General features: G+C 47.5%; 1 protein-coding gene across 2 annotated transcripts in view; it reads right to left on the reverse strand.

Moving 5' to 3' along the window:
* Window positions 1-5,078: 5,078 nt before the first annotated feature.
* COLQ (collagen like tail subunit of asymmetric acetylcholinesterase) overlaps window positions 5,079-14,507 on the reverse strand; it is a 56,625-nt gene continuing 47,196 nt past the window's right edge. For both annotated transcript variants that reach the window (XM_079114422.1, XM_079114423.1), the window contains exons 13-17: window positions 13,012-13,151; window positions 11,221-11,340; window positions 10,703-10,823; window positions 9,301-9,403; window positions 5,079-7,202 (exon numbers count right to left, since the gene is read on the reverse strand). In XM_079114422.1, the coding sequence (XP_078970548.1) occupies window positions 7,133-7,202; window positions 9,301-9,403; window positions 10,703-10,823; window positions 11,221-11,340; window positions 13,012-13,151 (554 nt within the window). In that variant the 3' untranslated portion in view covers window positions 5,079-7,132. The remainder of the gene's footprint in view (window positions 7,203-9,300; window positions 9,404-10,702; window positions 10,824-11,220; window positions 11,341-13,011; window positions 13,152-14,507) is intronic.

Below are 14,507 nucleotides of genomic sequence, written 5' to 3' on the forward strand. Positions count from 1 at the left end.
CCTTGCTGAGGGACAACACTGGGCAATGGGATCTCTAAGGCTTCTCCCGGCTCTGGCACTTTTCCTGGTCAGATGGAAAGTCCCAGCGGGCCTTAGAGTTCTACTCATGGTACCTGCAGGTGGCGCCAATTGCAAGCCAAAGCTCCTCTAGGCCCTTCCCTCTACGTGCTGTTTAGAGTTTGCTTCCTTCCTACCCTCTCTTGCCCCCAATACTATTCTAGTTATCTATGACTAAGTACCCAAGTACTCCAGAACTTAATGGGTTAAAACAATGACCATTTTATCACACGGAATCTGTTGGTTAGAACTGGGACCTAGGTTGGCTAGGCAACTCTGTTCCTTATGGCTTCAACTGGGGTTACTCTGGTACTCAGCTGGCAGAGGGGCTGAACTGAAGGCTCCAAGCTGGTTTCATTCATGTGTCTGGAACCTGGTTGGGGATGGCTAGAAATAGGCTCATCTGGGACCATTGACCTCTACAGTATGGCCATCTCAGGGTATCTGGCCTTCTTCCATAATGGCTGGTTTCCTCTGGAAAGGATGTTCCAAGAAGCTAGCCTGGTGTTATGGTTTGGGTGTGAGGTGTCCCCAAAAGCTCACATGTGAGACAATGCAAGGAAGTTCAGAGGAGAAATGATTGGGTTTTGAGAGCCTGAACCCAATAAGTAAATTAATCATCTGATGGAATTGAGTGGTGACTGGAGGCAGGTGGGGTGTGGCTGGAGGAGGTGGGCATTGGGGGCGTGGCTTTGGGTACATACTTGTATCTGGTCTGGCCAGTGGAGTCTCTGCTTTCTGATCATCATGTGAGCTGCTTCGCTCTGCCACACTCTTCTGTCATGAAATCCTGCCTCACCTGGAGCCCCTGGGAATGGAGCCCGCTGTCTATGGACCTCTGAAACCATGAGACCCCAAATAAACATTTCCTTGTTAAAATTCCTTTTCTTTTAGTTGCAGCAGTGAAAAAGCTAAGACACCTGGGAAGTCACACAGCATCACATCCTATTGGTCACCGCAGTCCAACAGATTCAAGGGGAGGGACAATAGTTTCCGCTGCCCCAAAGAAGTATCAAAAGCCACCCCCCAAAGCTCCAGGTTTCCTCCATCTCATCTGTCATTGCTCTCAGATGAGCAACCTCCCTCTCAGCAGTGGCTCTTAAAATGTAATCCTGGATCTGGCAATGTCAGCATTTTCTGGAACCTTGTTAGAAATGCAAATTGTCGGGTCCCATCCTAGATCTACGGAAGCAAAAACTCAGGGGGTAAGGACAACCATGTGACAGGTCCTCCACGTGATTCTGATGAACTGTAAGGCTAAGGGCCACTGCCCCAGGACCAAGTGGTCCCCATTGATGAACCCCAAGTGATGACCCAAGACCATGATTTCTGCACTCAGTGTCCCATCCAAGGTGATAAAGGATGGAACCTGCAGGTGGGGCATGCAGTGCAGTATGGCACTGGTACGAGTTGGAATACCAAAGGACCAATCTAGAAGAACTGGGGGTGGGAGGGAGAGCAATAAGGCAAACTATGTCCTCAGTGTCCCTGAAGAATTAGGGGCTAAGCCAGGTGCGGTGGCACACGCCTGTTATTCCAGTGGCTCAGGAGGCTGAGGCAGGAGGATCAGGAGTTCAAAGCCACCCTCAGCAATTTAGCGAGGCCCTAAGCAACTCAGCGAGACCCTGTCTATAAATAAAATAGGGAAAAGGGCTGAGGATGTAGTTCAGTGGTTAAGTGCCCCTGCATTTAATCCCCAGTACCATAAAAAAAAAGGAAAAAAAAAAAAAGTGAGCTCATGTAACCAGCCTCAAAGGGGAAAGAAAAATACCCCGGGCATTCATACCCACTAAAAAATGATCATGACACAGATAAAATCTAACACTTCCTAAACAGTTTTTAGGTGTCAGCAATTCGTTACAACCTTGGAATAAGATATTGTGACTCTCAATTTATAGAGAAGAAAACAGACCCAGAGAAGTTAACTCTGCAAGACAAATTGTGAGTTAGTAACAGAACCACGCTTCAAATCCAAAAATGGGACTTGGATCTTCTGCTTTTTTCGTAAACTATCCCACATCATTTTTGACCTATGGCTCCCTCTCAGAGTCAGCCTCTCTGAGTGGACCCGTCAGAATTAATCATGAGCTTATTGGGTGTGAGAAGTCATTCCAAATATTTGTCCCAAGGGCCTCAGCACTTATTCCTGCCCAAAGGAGAAGCAAAATAGAGACGACCACTGTAATGCGTGGGGAGTGGTGATGTGGATCAAGGTGCCTGATTGCCTCTTGGTTGTGGCGTGTTGCACTGGAATCTTCCTGTGCAAGAGTATGGGTTAACATTGCCCAGTTGCTATGGTGATGCAGCCCATGGTCACTCTCTGCAAAAGCTCAGTTATCTCTTTTTTTTTTTTTTTTTTTTTGCGGTACTGGGGATTGAACTCAGGGCCTTGTGCTTGCAAGGCAAGCACTCTACCAGCTGAGCTATCTCCCCAGCCCTCAGTTATCAGTTTTAACCTTGAAACTCAGACACTGGCTCCCAGGGATAGAGTTCTGAGCATAGCAGTATCATCATCATGTCTCATCAGCACTGTGACCTTCAAACCTGCCTGCTTTGCAGAAACCTTCTCACAAATAACCTTTTGATGACGAAACCTATGTAATAAACGTGTGGAGCCAGCTCTGGGTCATTGTTCTCAATCAGAGGTCAGTTTACCACCTGATCTCGCTTTTCTCTCTAAAAGTTTGTGTTTTTCTTAACCCTCCAACACCCCTCAAGGGTTCCTGGGGTTGGTTGTGCAGGTCATGGCAGTAAAGGACATTATGTGTACTCAGCATTCACTCCCCTAATTTTGCCCCCAACATTCAGCCTAGTAATCACTCCTTCCCCATTCAGCTTCTGCTTTGGCAGTGTTCAGTGGACAGGCTGAGAGAAATCATAATTATAACCTTTGCTTCCACGAGTTCCAGAACCCAGTTGTAATTCCATCAACAGGTGACACTTTCCTGACAATTCAGAAATAAGTATGAGACCCAAAACAGGCCGAGGAAGCTCCAGACAAGATTTACTGGGGGCTTCTGGAAAAGAATTGCGAGCCAAAGAAGAGATGTTTTCTCTTCCTCTGGTTATTGTAGGGTAAAGATGTAAACTTGAAACTGCAGCAAGTCAGCTCATGACCATACTAAGGATTAGATGAATAGAAGAGATACAAATAGAGAGGATAACAGAGAAATGAAATGGGAGGGAGCCTCAATTGAACCATGCCTGATCTCCACGCATCGCTGGACTTTTAAGTTATATGAGCCCATAAATACCACCTGTAATGGTATCTGAGCTGGCATGGCTTCGTTTGGTTACTGACTGCTTCTCTGAAGATGATCTCCTACATTCTCAGTCATTCCATGTGACAGCCTCAGCCTGAGGGGGTGGTTTAGTCACCTTTTTGGCCACTGTGACTAAAGAACCCAATGAGAACGACTGTAAAGGAGAAAAAGCTTATTTTGGGGCCTCATGGTTTCAGAGGGTTTAGTCCATAGAAGGCTGGCTCCATTCCTTGGGGCCGAGGTGAGGCAGAACCTCATGGCGGAATAGTGTGGTGGAGGGAAGTAGCTCACATGGTGATCAGGAAGCAGAGAGACTCTACTCTCCAGATACAAAATATACACCCCATAGCCACGCCCTAAGCCACACCCCCAATGACCCACCTCCTCCAGCCACACCCACCTGCCTCCAGTTACCACTTAGTTAATCATCAGGGATTCATTCACTGATTGGGTTAAGGCTCTCACAGCCCAATCATTTCTCCTCTGAACCTTCTAACGTGTCTCACATGTGAGCTTTTGGGGGACACCACAGCTAAACCATAACAGGGCTAGAGAGCACCCTGTCAGAGCTAGAGGGCAGAGTCCAAATTCACAAGGTGTTAGAATTGGAAGAACTTGTCTAAGTCTCTTTTAGGTGAGAAAATTTAGGCTATGAGAAGTGATGTACCACGTATGATGGCCTCCCAGTTAAGGTTCTTCCCTTCACATTGCAGCGCCCAAACTTCTTACTGGCCAGAAAATTATCTTGGGAAACACTTGGCTGGCACAGGTGAGCTCTTGGATACCTGTTCTATGCCTGGCCTACTTACAGGTGCCCCTTGGTTCAGAGGGATCCTGTTCCCTCCATCATGGAATTACCATTTCAAGGAAGGGCTGGTGGGGGCAACCTGCCTCCCATGATCTGTCATCTTTCCATTTCAAAATGCCAAAGGTGCTGAATTACTATTATCATATACATTTTTCAAACATGTAATTTTTTTTTTTCTTGGTACTGGGGATTGAACCTAGTGGTACTTAACCACTGAGCCACATCCCCAGCCCTTTTTAATATTTTATTTAAAGACAGGGTCTCGTTAAGTTGCTTAGGGCCTAAGTTGCTGAGACTGAAGGCTTTGAACTTCAATCCTCTTGCCTCAGCCTCCCCAGCCATGGGATTACAGGCATGTGCCACCACACCCAATTAAACGTGTAATTTTGAATCCTTTTATGCCTTTCAAGAACCCTCCCTTGAAATAGCTGGAGATAGGCCCACCTGCAGTATTATAGGGTCCAGAGAAGAGCATAAATGAACACTTGCATTCCAGATGTCTAAATATTCACATTATAATCAGAAGAGCAATTATTTAAATGTGTTCTGTTTACCTCAACAAATATACTTCCATAAAGATCAGAAGGCCAAGTGTGTATATGGACTATTTAGATTCGACAGAGTCCCTGATACCATGAAGAAGCACTAAGGAAGCTGGGCCCGAGCCCAGGCCCTGGCCTGACTCCCTTGCCCATCCACATTGAGGGGCTTCATGTGCACCCATGGAAACCCCAACCTCCATGTGTAATCCCTATGAATGGCTTTTCTTTGGCCACCCCTCAGACTTGGAGGTGTGCACTCAGGAGGACAGACACGGGGAGGTGTGCGCAGGCTTAGGACATCTTGGGCAGGGAATTGGGTTTTCCTGGGAACCTGGAAAACATGCTCTAGGATGGGGCTTGCAAGCTCCTGGGCTCCACAGATGTCTCAGCCCCTAGGGGGTGCTGCCCTCCAAGGTGTGGGACCCAGGGCAGGGTGTCTCTTGGCCAGGCTCAGCATAGTTCTAGATCTCCATCCCATTTCAAACGAGGCCCTAAAGCAAGGTTAGAGACATGCCTGGGCTAGCAGGTCTGGACTCTGACCTTTGGCAGGTCCCACTACCTCCTTCCACTTCATTTTCCTCCCTTCAGCATGAGGAAGCTGGAATGCTTTCATATTCCAGAACCCGTGGTAGGATTCAGGAAGCAGAACTGAATTCAGGCTTCTCATTCTATCCAGCAATACTGAAATACTGGCCTTAACCTCCCAAGGAAGAGTGAGCCATGGTGAGGAATTGCCTTTATTACTTTTTGTTTGTTTGGTTTTTGTTGCTGCTATTTTGAGCACTGGGGATTGAACTTAGGGATTCAACCACTGAAATACGCCCACAGCCCTTTTTATTTTTTATTTTGAGAAAGGGTCTCACTAAGTTGCTTAGGGCCTCACTAAGTTACTGAGGTTGATCTCCAACTTGTGATCCCCCTGCCTCAGTCTCCCAACTTGCAGGGATTACAGGCATGAGCCACCATACTCATCGCGCCTTTATTTCTTTATCCGGAAGTTCCAGGATGGCGATGGAAGCAACACCCCCCTCCCCTGCCCCCAGGACTTGTCCCAGAGACCCAGGGAACTAGCTGACCAATGCTCCTGTCTTGGAAGACACCACCCTTAGAATGATGTCACTTCTGGGGTCAGGGTCACCCACAGACCATCCAGATGGCCACCCAGGGCCAAAGCTCCTGCTTGCTGAGTCCTCAAGACTCAGGATCATTGAACAGCTTTGCACAAAAGCTCAGGGTGAGAGAGGGCCACTCCTTCTGGTAATAAGGGCGATCCCAGAGGTGTCTTTCCATGATAAAGCAAAGCCCTGCTCAGGAAACAGCGAAGAGAAGCAGCTCACAGACAGGCAGGACTAACGCTTCTTTAGAAAAGTGAAAAGTGCAGGCACACAGACAGGAGGGCAAGGATGTGCACAATGCAGTCACAAATAAGGGGTCACAGGGAGCCCCAGGAGTCAGCAGGAAGTGAGGAGATGAAGCTCAAGACAGAAATAGTGCCAAGAGTGTACTTGCAGTGGGGCCCTAGATGGGGACAGCCAGGATTATATGTACCTAAGGACAAGGAAATACCAACATCTGCCCAGGTGTATGGACTTATGGAGTGAGTCTTCTGAACAGGAAATAGAAGTGAGAGGCACTACTTGCAAGATGGAGGTCAAAGTACAGAGAAAGCCATAAGGTCAAGATGGCAGCAGGGATTTTGAAACTCTAAGAATCTTGCTGTGGGAGACATCAGGAAGAGAAAGGCCACTCACTCTGTTGTTCTCATGGCAAGCAATCCAGCTGAGCCTCCACCCTCTACGCTCAGGAGTCGTTTCCTGAGTGGGCAGTGAAAGGGTGGGCATGGGTCTTGTGGCATTGTCAGTACTTTTTCACAGTTGGGTCTCTCCTTGGGGGAGCCATTTCCACATGAAGCCAGGTTGGGCTCTGACCAAATGACGAGTTCCTCGTGGAGTCCAAAGCTGTGAGCCACATGGAGAGAACATATCCACTTCTCTGCTGTGTGGTTCTCAGGTCTTTGAGAGACCTGACAGCTGGCTGCCCAGGTAAGATCACCTGCATGTCTGGAGGTCCAAGGGACTGAGAAGCCTACACACTGAACTTCCCAAATGAGATCCCAACAAACTAAAGCAGCCCTGCAGGTTTACATGTGTCTAACAGTGCTAAGCCAAGTCCATGGGCCAGTGACAATCCAGAAGAAAAAGGGCATTTTAGCTGGCTCTTATGCCAATAGTAGAGACGGGGAACAGTTTCCGAGGTGGGCATGTGGAAGGTTTTCCAGAACTTTGGATTAAGACAGGATGCAGTGGTCCTAAATTCTTCCAGTTGGACAGAGTCAAAAGCACATCTTAGCAGCAAGAAATCATCCTTATTTTTGTCACACAAAAGTTGGTGGACACTGGCCCAGGTGAGCACAAGGCCAGTTTGTGAGGACTGGGGAATCTGCTGCCAGTTCCTCACGCCCCTCATGTGAAATAGCGGCAGGGTGTGGAGTCGATGTAACAGTACTGGGTGCACCGCAGGTCTCCATACGACCTGAAGGAGGCAAAAACACAGGTCAGGACAGACATGGGACAGCAGGCAGGCAAGCTCCTGCCCAGCTCTGAAAGCAAACCATGTGCTAGAAGGCTACCTCAAAAAACAGATCTTGCTGCCACCTTACCCAGGGCCAAGGTTTCTATGAAAATATTTCCATTCTTGTTTGGGGTGCAGGGAATGGAGGAGTTGAGTCAGGTCTCTGGGCTTTTTTTGCCTTGAGTCTCATCTGAGGGACTGGGGTGGCAGGAGTTGAGAGCCCTGATTTCAACACAGCATCGAGACAGGCACCGCCTTCTCAAGCCTGGAGGGATCTCAGTGCCATCCATGAGGTCCATGGTACTGAAGATGCACTCCAAAACAAGTGCCCGGGCCACATGGGGCTCCTGAGCTCTTGAGATGTGGCTGCTATGACCAAACTGAACTTAAAACTTAATTCTAGTTATTATTACTATTATTATTATTATTACTAATATTTTTTTGGTACCAGGGATTGAACCCTGAGGTGCTTAACCACTGAGTCAGAACCCCAGGCCCCTTTTTGTTTTTTATTAGAAAACAGGGTCTTGCTGAGTTGCTTAGGGCCTTGCTAAGTTGCTAGGGCTGGCTTTGAACATGCGATTCTCCTGCCTCAGCCTCCTGAGCCACTGAATTACAGGAGTGTGCCATCGCACCTGGCCTGATTGTCTACCCTTAATTGTCTCCATGGAGCCAACAAACAGCTCAGCCCTGCTAACTTCCTGGCAGGTGTCTGTTAGAAGCCTTCCTTGCTTCAGGAAGGGGACACTGTTCACAAGACACATATTTCTAGTGAGGTCCTGGCTAAGGCTTGAAGACTGAGGGTGACTGTAGGTGTGTAATTACCCCAACCTGGTTGAGGATGCTGGTATGTGGTTGGAGGGTGGTGTTGAGGAGACTCCCTTGTAAGAGAGAGCAGAATGGAGGCGATACGAGAGACAGACATGGTGTCTGTTCTCTAGCCCCACTGAGGGCCTCAGTCCAAACCTACAAGAAGAAAAATGCTGAAGGCAAAAGCTGAAGAGATGGAATTCATGAGGGGTCTAAGAAAACTAAGGAACCAGCAGATCCACTCTGGAGTATAGGGAAGAGCAGCATGTGGTCTGGGTGGGAGGGAATGATCTCTCTTTTCTCTAGAACATTCTACAACTCTGGCTCTGCACCAGAAGGCTACATTCTGGATATGTAAGCAGCACCTCACAGGGCTAGTGGCCCTAGGTGGCTTAGGAGAAGTCACTGTGGAAGCCAGGACACTAGCACGCTTGTACTGAGCATTGAGAAAAACCAGTGGAGAGTCTCAGAAATAACTATCAGGGTCCTTGAAGGGAATATTTTCTCGGAGGTGCCATGAACTAGCAAAATTAGATATCAATCTTGGCCTGATCTCATTTGTGTGCACAGGCCTGCTGAAGGGATGGGGAGGTTATTCCAGGGAATTTAGGTTGTACAGATAAGTATATTCTCAGAAATTCCCTGACATTGCTACCTTCCGTTGGGCTTCCCTCCAAGGCCACTGCCCAGGTGATGGATGTGGTCATGATAACCAGTGGGGATTACCAGCTGACTTAGAGATTCTGCTTCCCTCTGGGCCCAGGATAGAGCTGGTGACTGTGTCTACCCTGGCTCAGCTTCAAGGGCATGCAGGCTGCTCTGACAGAGAGGACGCATGGGATTGTGTGCTTATTGCCTGTCTCGGCATTGAACAGAAAGCTCCAGGTGAGTTGGGACCACGTGCTGTTATTCATCACCCCACCTTAGTGTCTAGAAAGTACCAGAAACATGAGAGGTAGTAAAAAAAAAATGTGTGAAGGAGAGGAGGTCGAGATAGGAGGAAAGTTGTCTTACTAGCATGTAAAGCCGGGTGCAGTGGCACATGCCAGTAATCCCAGGGACTTGGGAGGCTAGGCAGGAGGATCTCAAAGCCAGCCTCAGCAACTTAGCAAGGACCTAAGCAACTCAGCGAGACCCTGTCTCTAAATAAAATATAAAAAGGGCTGGGCATGTGGCTCAGTGGTTAAGTGCCCCGAGTTCAATCCCTGGTACCAAAACAAAACAAGAAAACACATAAAGTCTTCGCTACCCAGGGAGATAGGTCTCGCATGTCAGGTGGCCGAAGTCAGAGCCGTCACAGTCCTCCACACCTTCGTGCCGGTGACCATCTCCACAGTAGGCCCGGTGACAACCTGAGGGGACACAGGAAGTGCAGCCTGAGAAGGGGAAGAGTAGGACAGGCTTGCCTTAGAGGGTCCCCCAGAGCACTGCAGGGACTTGAGCACGGATCTATCTAGAGGTAGAGGGACTCCAGGCAAGGCCAGCACCCTAGGGGCTGTCCTCCAGGGGTTGTTAAGGGACAGTACAGCTACAAGGAGAGATTGGCAGCAGCAACTCCTCCTCTGTACCCACACCTGGGTGCACCTTCACCACTTTGCACTGTCATCCCTCCCATGAGCTTTTTGAGGGCCAGGACCATGACTTTGCATCCTCAAGCCCCTGGGCCTGTCCCCAGGCAAACCAAGTCACGAAGGAATTCAGGGAATGCCTGTCAAACTCTTACTGCATCCAGACAACCCATGCATATCTCAACTCAGAATCTCTTAAGATTTGAACTATCAGTACCATATACCCATTTCATGGGGGAGAAAAGTGAGGCTGACAGCTGTCCATGGCCCACCATCACTGAGTGTGGCCTCCTCTCTGAGCCCAGGGGCAACCAGAACCTGTGTTCAAACTCTGTTCTGCCTTGGAAAGCCATGCTATCTACCCCACCTCCTGCTTTTGTTGCTTGATTTAAAAAATTAAGCGAAATAAATAAAAATAAACTCTCCCGTGCTCAGGGCCATTCCATAAACCTGGAAGTGGCTCTGGCTGGCCCAGCTTCCTACTGGAGTTCTACCTAGGAAAGGGATCCTGATTAAATTCATGGCCACTCCCTTTTACCTCTCACTTTTGCATACAAAGTGAGAGACCGCCACCTTTATTTTTATTTTTAATTTTGGTACAGGGGATTGGATCCAGGAGTGCTTAACCACTGAGCCACATCCCCAGCCCTTTTTATATTTTATTTAGAGACAGGATCTTGCTGAATTGCTTAGGGCCTTGCTAAATTGCTGAAGCTGGCTTTGAACTCATGATCCTCCTGCCTCAGCCTCCTGAGCTGCTGGGATTACAGGCCTGTGTCACTGTGCCTGGCTATACCTTTATCTTTTTGTGTTTTTCACCAAGAAGTCAGATTGGGAGAAAGCCTGGAGCAACAAAGTCCTCCCTGGGAGCAAGACCTAGGTCAGTTGCCCCACGCATGAGCTCAGGAGCAGAAGGATAACATTTGGCCTGAAATCAGGAGGGAGGTCTCCAAGGCGGCCCATGCGCATCCTCTCTAGCTCTAGAATGGTCCCAGATTGCTGCAGCTGGTGTCCAGGGCTTGCCGTGGCCCCACCCCATGGCTGTCCAGGTCTCAGGTCCTGCTGGGCTGGGCCCCTACTCACTGATGCAGTCATCACCCACGTCCTGGTTCCCGTCGTCACACTCCTCCCCAGGCTGCAGGACCCCATCCCCACAGGTGCCACGCTGGTCTATGGTGTAATCCACAGGGTAGAAAGGGGTCAGCTGGCCAAAGAAACACACGACATTAACCAGGGGGTGGCACACCAGGGCAGAGAGGTCAGTGCACTGGGGACTGATGCTTGGGTCCAGGGACCATGGTGGGGGCTTCCCTTAGCTTCCTCTTGGATGTGGGGAAGATCCTCTTCCTGTTGCTTGACCTGAACTCTGTAGTTGGCAGAATGACAGGTCTGATGAGGTAGCATTCTGGTGGCACAAGGACTTGGACAGAGTTGGGGATCTTGGCTCAGAGCAGAGCTTCGATGTGGAATGGGAAGTGCAGAGATGCTCAGGAAAGGTCTGTCATGGAGACAGACAGCAGGAGCTCTGTCCGGGCCCTTCCTTCAAGGGACATTTTACCTGTCCTGGATTGGGGTGTCCTGAGGGGCCTGCTTTGGGGTACCTGGATGGGAAGCCAGCCAAGGCTGTCCTTGAAGTACAGAGATCTCTGGTCTCTGCGGAAGGCAATGGCATTTTGAGTGTTCAGCCTCTCAAGTTCTTCCTGGTTGTTGACCACAAAAATCTGCCAGAGAACACAGTGGTGAGGATTCCAGAAAACACTTCTTCAGGGGGCCGGGGAAAGCTGGAGCAGCAAACAGAATCTCTAGGCATGGCTGGTTGACCGTGGGAAGGGGGCTGTGTGGCCCACTGTCCTTCTGAGGCAGGAAGGATATCCTGATTCCCATTCCTTCTCAATCCAGTTCCTAATGTCCAAGTTTGAAATTAAAATTAATGCCATGAAACAGCATGTTTAAATGTTTTAGATATTCCCAAGACTTAGATGAAGAGGTGATGTCCTATAGTTAAATAATTCAACATCTGCAAAAGATGCTTGACAAAATGATCATAATCAAAAGATGCTCATTGCAGTATTATTTACATTAGTGAAAAGTTCAGGAGCATCCTGTAAGTGTCACTGGTTAAATAAATCATAGCATAGTCACATGATGGTGGGACAAGTGTGCATCAATTCTAATGACATTTTTTGATGAATGGATATCCTGCTCACTTAAATAATCTGAGGGGCTGGGCGTGGTGGTGCATGCCTGTAACCCCAGTGGCTCAGGAGGCTGAGACAGGAGGATCAAGAGTTCAAAGTCAGCCTCAGTAACTTAGTGAGGCCCTAAGCAACTTAGCAAGTCCCTTATAAAAAATTAAAAGGGCAGGGAATGTGGTTAAATGATTAAGTGTCCCTGAGTTCAATCCCTGGTACCAAAAAAAGATAATATTAATAATAAAAAAATAATAATCTTAAAGTAGGTAGTAGAGAGTAGGTAGGTAGTAGAGAGTAGATAGGTAGTAGAGAGTACGTGTAAAGAGAAAACAAGGAATGAGTTGATCCTTGTTTCCTGGGACTCATTACATTATTTGTTCTGCTTTTATATTTTTTTGAAATGTCTTATAATAAAAAGTTTAGAATGATATTGATATAGAGTATGAAAACATGGGCTTTCCACTGAAATAACTAGAACATAACATTTTTGTACAATATAATCTGAGCAATATCAAAGCTATTTTGTTTACTTATTTATTGGTACTGGGGATGGAACCCAGGGGTGCTCTACCACTGAGCCACATCCTCAAACCTATTTATTTATTTAAATTTTTTTTTTTCAGTGCTGGGGATTGAACCCAGGACCTTGTGCTTGCAAGGCAAGCACTCTACCAACTGAGGGATATCCTCAGCCCTAAAAATATTTTTGTAGTTCTCAATGGACCTTTATTTTATTTATTTATATGTGGTGCTGAGAATCAAATCCAGTGCCTCACACAGGCAAGGCAAGCACTCTACCACTAATCTACAACTCCAGCCCATTCTTTTTTATTTTGAGACAGGGTCTCACTGGGTTGCTTAGGGCCTTGTTAAATTGCCAAGGCTGGCTTTGAACTCTCGATCCTCCTGCCTCAGCCTCCCAAGCCACTGGGATTACAGGTGTGCACCATTGCACCTAGCCTCAAAGCTATTTTTTTTTTTTTTAAGCAAAGTAAATACCCCAAAATGGATGCACAATGAAATGAAAATTTGGTTTTCTTCTTTTGATCTTCCTCTATTTCATGATTTCCTATGAGTGAGTGCCTAGTAACGCCGGGTGGGGGTTGGGGGGATAAATTTTACTAAAAGGATCTTGCAGGTCTTGAGAGGATTTTGCAGGTCCTCATGAATAACCTCCCAGACTTCACCTAGAAGCCTTACCACAGGAACCCGCGGGGAGCTGGGTCCATACACGGATTCCCCATAGGAAGGGTTATTCACATTCATGGAGGATCCACAGAGACATCTTCCTGGAGGCCCGGGAAATCCTCTCTCCCCTTTGGGTCCCATTACAAGATGTCCTAGGAAGCAACAGATTGCTGTGTTACTAGCACCAAGAAAGAGAAAACTGAACAGCCGGGAAAATATGAGCAGCCTGTACAACAGAAAGGAGGTTGGGTCCACGGCATTTCAGGGTGGGCCTGAGGGAGAAGTTCAAAGGGATGCAAAGGAGATGAAGGGAGAAAGGGCCGCTGAGAGATACAGCTTCTCCCTTGAAGACAGACAAGATGACTGGCGCTGCAGCAGCCATATTTGCAACCATGAAGTAAAAAGCATGAGAAGCCAATGTGCAGGAAAGACAAGGGGTTCTTGGGACTCAGAGCCCACAGCTACTGTCCATCAGTGGATTTCCTTACTAAAGAATAAAAGTGAATTTGTTTATTTATAGGGACTTCTTAGAAGTGAACATATTACTGATGGATAACTTTTCTTATTCTTAAATTTTGTTCTTATAATTCTTTTGGAAGCACTGGAGATTGAACCCAGGGCATCATGAATGCTAGGCAAGCACACCCCCAGTCCTTTTTAATTTTATTTTGAGACAGGGTCTTGCTAAGTTACACAGGCTGGCCTTGGACTTGCCATCCTCCTGTCTCAGCCTCCCAAGTAGCTAGGACTAAAGATGTGCACTGTCATGCCCAGCTATTTGTCTTCTTATATATAAGATGATTACACAGGAATTTCTGAATGTGGGTTTCTTTTATTTCTCCTGGAAGAAAGTAGAACATTTGTACTGAAAAGTCAGGCTATACCCTGAAAAGGTATGATCAGGAAATATACTCGCTATCAATGCCTACAAATGTGAGAAAATTGCCAGGATAGTAGGGCAGTAGTTCTCACATGGATTTTTTTTTTTTTTTTTTTAAAGACAGGGTGTCCCTATATTGCCAGGGCTGGTCTGGAACTTCTGGACATGAAAGTAACCCTTCTACCTAGGCCTCCTAAGCAGCTGAGACTATAGGCACCCACCACTCTGCCTGGCTTCACCTCAGTTTTGAAGGACCCTGAAGTTCAGACCACACCCACAGTAGTTCCATCAAGACTTCTAAGAATATAAATTAGTGTTTGTATATATGTACATATATATATATATATATATATTATTTTTTTTTTTTCAGTACTGGGGATTGAACCCAGTGCCTCATGCATACTAGGTAACCACTCTCTGCCACTGAGCCACACCCCAGCTCTAGGCACCCATAATTTTAAAAGCTTGCAGGACCAAGAAGAGCTGGTCGAGGGAAACAGTATTTGTACAGAGCATTCCTCCCACCCCCAGATCCTCTCCCTCCCTCCCTGCCCTGCTCCTAGGTGCCTAACCCCTGATCTGGGGCCAAATGTCACTTCTTCAGGGAAAGCCTTCTTGAGTCTTTACA

Source organism: Sciurus vulgaris, assembly GCF_902686455.1.
Source record: "Sciurus vulgaris genome assembly, chromosome: 16".
Lineage (NCBI taxonomy): Eukaryota > Metazoa > Chordata > Mammalia > Rodentia > Sciuridae > Sciurus > Sciurus vulgaris.